The sequence below is a fragment of the Priapulus caudatus genome, unplaced genomic scaffold (genome assembly GCF_000485595.1).
Source record: "Priapulus caudatus unplaced genomic scaffold, Priapulus_caudatus-5.0.1 Scaffold37, whole genome shotgun sequence".
In the NCBI taxonomy this organism is placed as follows: domain Eukaryota; kingdom Metazoa; phylum Priapulida; class Priapulimorpha; order Priapulimorphida; family Priapulidae; genus Priapulus; species Priapulus caudatus.
In genome coordinates this window covers 711278-719157 of record NW_014577098.1, presented here as the reverse complement: position 1 = coordinate 719157, position 7880 = coordinate 711278, and the positions used below count along the sequence as shown (strand labels likewise).

Genomic DNA, 7880 nt, shown 5'->3' with positions numbered 1-7880 from the left:
ATTCTGAACATGATTATGTTCTTCGGTTTCTTTCGCACCGTCCATGTTATGTAGACTGGTACCATACTGCTGTATAAGAACTTTATTAAGAGTGAATAGAGAAAGAGATCATCTATTTCTATTTCTTGTTGGCTCTGTCCCGCCATCTATTAGTATGATACGGTATTTTTGTTTTGCTGCTTGTATTTCTATTATATATATTTGCTGTTTTATGCCACATTTGTGGTATGTCACTATGTACTAGATTTAAATACGAATTCAATTACTACAGTGACCGATACGCGCTGTTGTTTTGTTAGAGTCCTAAGTGAAGTCAGCATGAGTCAGACTCAGAGGGCGTGTAGTCAGTCTAACAGTAGTAAGGCACAGGGTACAGTACTCAGTACTTTTTTGGCAGTTGATATGGATCCTGCTCATAGAAAGATACTCACCAAGAATCTTGTAGCATTCTGTAATGACTTACAAGTGGAGCTCGTCATGGTAGAGTTGGAAACAAGTGGGATGTTTCTGCAATTCCACGTGGACATGATCCTGGCAAGTATACTTGCAGTGACATGATATCCTGATAATATCTGTGTCTTCATTGTGGGCTCATCACACATGATCATCACATACACTTTACACTTATTTGTGGGGTAACGATATACGTATGGTTTAGGGTTAAAATCAATAATCAACACTTATATGTTTCAGGCAGAGAAGGTAGAGTTCAATAAACGGAAGAAGGTCGTGCAGCTGGTTCAGCAGAGTGGCCCTAAAGCGTTTGACTTATTTCACCGAGCGTTGCAGAACACAAACCAGACGCACCTAGCGAACTTATTGTATGTGTAGCCACGAACAGACGCATCCTCCATGACTATATATATGTTTATGGCACAACAAAATAACTTACTGTAGGCCTACAACATGTGATGTACAACATGTGACGTACAACGTGTGATGTAGGCCCCCTATGTGTATGTAATTTACATCGTTGTGTTTTTATCTAAATAGAATCCAGGCTATAATTATAACATAGGAAATCTGCAAACTCTACATGATGGTGAGATGCCGAACACTATAAATGTAGCAAAATAGTTGCCTTACAACTTCAACTCTTGCATCGATTTTGCAGGAAGCCAGATGTCACAGTGCCATTCTTACGGAGCACGCCTCCAGAAGCCAAGAGCGCGGCGCCATCTTTCAAGGCAAAATATCTTCCGAGCGACACTCCCGCCAACCTGATAGATGTTGACGTGCGTCCTGGGCGGCCCGCCCCATACAACCCGCTTGACGCGTACCGCATGGAGAGTGCCCCGAGCGGACTGTGCTTGATCGTAAACAACAGAGCGTTTGAGCGGCTCAGCGAGCGGCGGGGCACGGACCTCGACGCGCTCAACGTGCGCTTGCTCTTTGAGGGTCTCGGATTCGCGGTACTGCCGGAGAAGAAGGACCGCACCGTCACGCAGATGAGAGAAGAGCTGGAGTTCTTTGCTGCGCGGCCCGACCACAGAGACTGCGCCGTCGTCGTCGTCCTTAGCCATGGCACGTGGCGCAATGGCGACGAGATACACGGCGTCGACGGGAGGCCCGCAGATGGCACCACGCTCAACTTCAATGACCTGTTGAGGATGTTCGGAAGTACGGCGGCCCTTTGGCATTCTCGGACACGCGAATGTCTCGTATCTCGTGGAAAACGGGACTGAAGTCAATTGATATTAATTAATGGATAATATGATTTCCGATCATGTTTTATGTTATTTATATCTTGTGATTAGATCGCATTACGTTTTGCTTCTGCAGGTCTGTCGCATTAATTTCTTAGCTAGGTTGTTATTTCAGATCAGTTGATGTCAATAATTGCTTAGATCAGATTTTACCTCAGAGCTAGACAATATTTCAGGTGTGATGACCTATTGCATGTTCAAGTCTTTTGTAAATTGTGCAAATTATCAGTTTTATTGGAAAGGACAGACAATGCATAATTAGTTACGCTTTGTAGTAAGCAATGGATGTCTCTATTTGACAGGGGAACAAGCACCAGCACTCAAAGACAAGCCAAAGTTGTTTATCATCCAGGCATGTAGAGGTGGTAGGTTGTCTTTTATCATAATTCATGAACGTGAGCTTATGATATTGTAAGTCACAATGCAGCTGCATCTAATCTGTGGTCTCATCATAATATGGTTTCAGTCTTATAATCTGAACGCGTATAGAGTCGTTTTCTACGTCTGTATTGCGTGAGTTTGTATTCATCTAGCAATTCTTTTCGGTGACGTTCTCGTGAAATTTGCTGCAGAAGATACTGACCTCGGTAGCCCACAGACAAAGTCTGATGCCTCGGATGGCTCCAGTAGTCCCCCACGGGCACAACAAATGTCAGAGGCTCCCCCTAGTGGTATCGAGGAAACAGACGCGCAGCCAATTGTCGTAGAGATGAAGCCGAGAGATCCAAACATGGGTGATCACATCGTGTGTCGTTCTACGATGCCAGGTGTGTGGCCTGCTAGGTTTTGTGTGCATATCTCCTACCTCTACTCTTGCAGCTGCTCATTTTATCACCTGGTCTTTCTGTTATAGCTGATCTCCCCTTCTCCCCCTCTCTATAGTTGCTCTCTGAGTCTCCAGCTCCTCCTCTCTATAGTTACTCTTCCTATTTCATCATCTCTATAGTTTTTCTCCCCATCTCCTCCTATCTATAGCTGCTCTCCCCATCTCCTACTTTCCATGTTATAGCTGCTCTCCCCATCTCCTACTTTCCATGTTATAGCTGCTCTCCCCATCTCCTACTTTCCATGTTATAGCTGCTCTCCCCATCTCCTCTCTATAGCTGCTCTCCCCATCTCCTCCTCTCTATAGTTTCTCTCCCTATCTCAATGCATTGCATCACATTACATCACATCACATTAGATTGTATTGCGTTTGACACTGCAGGTTTCAAGTCGTGGAGAAACGAGGTGAGGGGCTCATGGTTTATACAGTCCCTCGTTGAGGTGTTTATGAACTACGCCTGCACAGACAACATCAACGATCTCATGACGAAGGTAAGTTGCCCTGACTACGAGCACGTTCTCATGGCAATGCTAGCATCCACGTTCAGTTACGCAACACGTCAGTGCTAAACAGTAGCAGAGAGGGTAGAACTGCACAGATATGCCCAAGCTTTCATCTTGTAAACAGTTAACACCTATTTGCCTCTAACCACCAACTTCGTGTGAGAACGAGCTGCTATTATGAAACGTGCATCATGTCCTTGTGTTATTCGTGGTTTCATGCTGGCTTTTTGTTATGTATGAAGGTCAACCAACTGGTCGCCACAAGGTATCAGTCACTAGATGGAGCCAAGCAGATGCCGGTATTTGAGAGCAGTCTGAGGAAGCCATTCTACTTCAACCCCACGGGAACACAGTGAAGCAGATGACAACTCAACGCAATACAGCTTGCAGCAACGTCACAACATACAGCAATTTCGCAATCGCTATGCAATAGCTCGTGATAACATGAGGATTTTCAGAGAGAATAGGTTCATACGATGAGTCTCTTACCGTACTCTTGATGATGAAGTTTGTAATGAGTTCTGAAAATGCTTGCAATGATGTAAAACGTTGCAGATGAAATTAATGGATTGGAAGGAATTTATGGTGACACATTTTTTGTACATTGTGTGAAGAATGGTGGTTGACTTTTAAAATTGGTTACTGCAAAATATTTTAATTTACAGTAAAATACAATTACATAATTACTACATAACATCAGGAGTGAATAATAATAGATTCTATTATTATTCACTCCTGATAATATCAGGAGTAAGATAATATATATATATATATTATCTTACTCCTGATAATATGTATGTAAATGCCTTATATTACTTGTTTTGTTGTGATATTTTTGTAAATTTTTACATTTGTAAGAATCTTGTTAACTGAGATATAATGTCCAAAGTAATCATCTCATGATATATGAAATAATATAATAACGAATATTATATTTTTTGTATTAAATTTGTTATTAGGATTGTGAAATGAGTGAATGACCCTTGGTGGGGAGAACGATAATCAATTCAATACATGCACAACCAATTTAGCAAATGACATTCAGTTTATTTTACTTGGTGTCACTAATGTACATAGACGATTATATTAGCTACAAGAGCATTAAAAACTTCATTGCTTAATTATGTAAGAAATCATTGCTTTATAAGAAATCATTCATGTATTTTTATCAAAATTATACATTTTTATAAAATTGTCATAAATTAATATTAGCATTCATATTTATTTAGCAAGAATAGGAAACAAATGGGACAATAAATCTTAACAGCTATAATCAACCCACATCTATCTGCAACCTGCACCCCTCTTGTGAATCACTCTCCCTCTCATCTGCTGCCTCCATGGTTATACACCCTGTCTGCTGTATCATCTATAATCTATAGACGGGATAGTTCATGTTGTCCTCGCTGTGCAGTCGTTTCTGCGACGCAAAGATATCCAGACAATGCGCAACCACCTAAAGCAACGGAAGAGACAAAGTGAGCGTGTGCAGTTTAATTGAAATGAATAGACAAGGGTTGAATTTCACACACCTACTGAACATGTCTTAGATTTCTGACGCTATTGTTATGACATAAAATCAGACAACGACTAGCTACACCTCCCTGTCATTCAGTCCGGGCAGATAGCTAGGTCAGTTGTTCTAAATGCTAATTTATTTGAAGACCGATTTATAAAGGAAGGCGGTTATAACGATCACATCGCACGACTATGTAACTCATGCAGACAATGCAAGAGAGATACTTGCCTTGCGAGTGTCCTGAGGTAGAATCACGCCATCATTCCACATGCGACTCGCTGCATAGAAGGCAGACGACTGCGCATCCATCTCTTCTAGCAGCTCAGGTTGGTCCTACACACCAGCAAGCAAAGGTTACTAACAGTTCTCAGCTATGCCACGCATGTCACACGAACCACCATACCATACCATACCACAAACATGACATATTCATACAATATAGATATACACTATATATGCTACATATACAACTGAATAGATACCTATAATCGATTGTGTGACATAAAATTATTGACGAGAGCTATTTTTCCCACAGACTTAAAAAAGAGCTCCCAGGAAAAAATAAGTTATTTTTTTCCCTGGTATGCATGCATATAAACAGATGTATGTATAGACAACTGTTTAAATATATTCATCATAAATGATGAGCGAGATGGGTGGCTAGACATGATGCGGCCATGATGCCAAGGCGCGCCGAGGATTGACACTGTGTCTTCCAATCACAGCCTACGCCGCACCTCTCTATAATATAATATAAGGTGGGGACCCATCACAGTACCAAATCGCCAATCTCAGGAACTACGGCATTCTGCTAGGCTAGAACGGTTTCCTACAATAGAGTTTGGCACAAAAACGAAAATAGCACGCCGCTTAGCACACTGTGCTACGTCCTTCTGTTGCATTTTGGCATCTCCGTAATCATAATAAGCCCCGCCTTCTTCGTTGATGGGCATGAATGTGGCATCAACGACGTGACCCGTTACTGCGTGTAGGTGTTTTGCGAGACTGTTTGCTTTTCGTAAATAATGAAAGGCCCGGCCGATGCATTTCGCACCGAAGTGGAAACATTTTTACCCGCTTTTGGAAGCGAACGAGTGCGTCATTCATTGAATATTAAAGTTTTTCTTAAAATTAAATAATTCCAAAAATCCCTAACCGCGCTACTCGATTGTTTTAGTCAATGAACGTAGCTGTGTTTGTGACGTCTTGCCCACGCGCTTTATGCTTGGATTAGCGGGCCTCGAAATGGATATCGGAGGCAGGCACCTCGCAACCCGCGTGTTTGTTTACATATGTTATAGCTTTGTGACGTACGGTGTTCGGGAGTTCTGCAATGAATAACCTCGTAATTTCTCACATTTCTTAAGGTGCATGGAACATTTTACCAATTTAGTGGTGTCAGTTAGTCACGGATATGTCACAGTAAGTACTAACCGTATGTTTCACATACGTTCACCTATTTTGCACACAGGCGGTCGATCATTGTGAAAGATTGTGTAAAGATTTATTTTCATTGAGACGTTCCAAGCTCTTTCATCAGTCTTGTACGTCAATGCACGTGTGCCAAGAGCCATAAACTCAACACAATTTCATCTCTGTTATTGTTTACACCTGAATGCGTGATTGATCAGGGAGGGGGTGCATGTAAGAGGGAGACATTTTCTTTGGGGTTCCAAAAAACACAATTCCACTTGACAATTTCATGGGCCATTTCAATTGGAAGCTCTGCATAATGGACCCCCAACAAGCCCTGTGACTGACTAGCTCTTATTTAGCCGCCGATAGTTCTTATTTAGAACAAAGTGTTCATTGTTATCTTCTAAAACTACAGACCATCCGCTGACCGCTGTGGAGACGTGCGCCGGGCCTCGAATTTGGCGCTCGTCTCCACTGCGGACAGCGCTTCATACTTGAACATCCCCGCGGAACTGCGCGTCTCATCCGCACGCAGCGCTCGGGATCAACAGCAAAGCTGTGCCACGCAATCTTGTATCATGTCTCTCTGGATACATGGATAAATGAACAATTGCATCTCATTTGCAACTGAATGTTGCCCCAGATGGGCAGGTAGATGAACTGTCAGATAAACGTTCCAACAAAGTATATCAATTTTTTTAGCAGTAGCAGATATGTTCAGATATATGATTTGCTTGAAAGCCAGTACAGACCTGCAGTAACTTGCCCTGTAGACTGCTGTCATCCATCATGGAGACTTTGGACTGTGGCCAGACGAACATAAAGCTTGGACTGAATGATCTTCCGCACTGAAGCAAATCCACAAATCTCACATTCACACATAAAATTAATTACTGCCTAAAGAATTTAAGATGGATAAATATAAGAAAATAAATAGTAAAAAGAAAAAAAATACTCAATCAGACTCTTGTAAGTTGCTGATGTCAACAAGCAGTTCTCAACGGTTGAGGAGGTTGCCAATGTTTAGAAACATATTTAATTCTGTAAATATTTTCACATGTATCTGTATCACATTTATTGTGCCCACGCTTGCTGTTAAAATAGAACTTGACTGCACCAGCTGCTCCTTTCCTACGAAAAACCTACACCACTGGTACATACCACGGCAAAACTTTGCATTCCACGATTACTGCCCGTCGTGACTGTGATTTTGCGAACATTCGACGTGGCTACGGCGGCCATCATGGATGCGTGAGCACGTAGAATCGCCCCCTGGTGTTGTTTCGCTGAAACATAAATAACAGTTCCTATCAATACCTCAACAACAGGAGTGACTAATGAAGCGTTGAAGAACTACTGCTTCGACTAATGATAGAATTTCAATTGACGTTATTATAAAACTTCGATATGTGTTACTACTTGTGATACTATTCCGCAGACAGCACCACACAGAACCACTAATACACGTGAAGTCAAACCTGTGTTATATGCACCTCTATAAAATGACATCTGCATATAAAGAACACTTTTGAGGATTTCCTTGAATCGTTGTTATACAGTAAAAGCACCTCTACAAAACAAGCTCTACTCTATAAAGGACAATTTGGGGGTTTCCCTTCAGTGACCTAGCTTCATATACAGGTTTGACTACTCGCCCAAGCAAACATACTAACCATGATGTTGAGCCGACATGCTGCTGCTGTTCTGCAGGAAAAGCAGAGGCACGTCCCTCTGACTGCACAGCTGTACGAAATGCGACCCCTTCATGGCTGCTTTCTCTGTTAGCTCTCCATTATTAGCTACAATTCCCACCAGGTGGCTGCACCATCACAAATAATACAATTACAAGCATTCTCTACAATATTAATATGACAAAAAGAACAAATATGACATAAATATATAAATAAATA

The 7880-nt window shown here is 41.8% G+C and overlaps 3 protein-coding genes across 6 annotated transcripts in view; 1 reads left to right on the top strand and 2 right to left on the bottom strand.

Annotated features, from left to right (window-relative positions):
• Window positions 1-504, bottom strand: part of LOC106818860 (N-alpha-acetyltransferase 38, NatC auxiliary subunit-like) — a 6766-nt gene extending 6262 nt beyond the window's left edge. Inside the window, exon 1 of the mRNA XM_014823534.1 lies at window positions 432-504. Within this exon, the coding sequence (XP_014679020.1) occupies window positions 432-479 (48 nt within the window). The 5' untranslated portion in view covers window positions 480-504. The remainder of the gene's footprint in view (window positions 1-431) is intronic.
• LOC106818817 (caspase-2-like) lies at window positions 187-3757 on the top strand. Of its 3 annotated transcripts, XM_014823508.1 has the most exons (8): window positions 187-534; window positions 694-821; window positions 1115-1620; window positions 2009-2071; window positions 2279-2386; window positions 2420-2473; window positions 2914-3023; window positions 3278-3757. In XM_014823508.1, the coding sequence occupies exons 1-8, from the start codon at window positions 319-321 to the stop codon at window positions 3389-3391; spliced, it is 1299 nt and encodes a 432-aa protein (XP_014678994.1). In that variant the 5' UTR covers window positions 187-318; the 3' UTR covers window positions 3392-3757. The 3 variants fall into 3 exon arrangements, with proteins under 3 accessions (XP_014678994.1, XP_014678986.1, XP_014678979.1); XM_014823500.1 differs by having other exon boundaries at window positions 2282-2473; XM_014823493.1 differs by having other exon boundaries at window positions 188-534; window positions 2279-2473.
• A 304-nt stretch (window positions 3758-4061) lies between these two features.
• Window positions 4062-7880, bottom strand: part of LOC106818800 (methylcrotonoyl-CoA carboxylase beta chain, mitochondrial-like) — a 21139-nt gene continuing 17320 nt past the window's right edge. For both annotated transcript variants that reach the window (XM_014823475.1, XM_014823483.1), the window contains exons 9-13: window positions 7644-7789; window positions 7132-7256; window positions 6723-6818; window positions 4783-4887; window positions 4062-4491 (exon numbers count right to left, since the gene is read on the bottom strand). In XM_014823475.1, coding sequence (XP_014678961.1) covers window positions 4405-4491; window positions 4783-4887; window positions 6723-6818; window positions 7132-7256; window positions 7644-7789 — 559 coding nt within the window. In that variant the 3' untranslated portion in view covers window positions 4062-4404. The remainder of the gene's footprint in view (window positions 4492-4782; window positions 4888-6722; window positions 6819-7131; window positions 7257-7643; window positions 7790-7880) is intronic.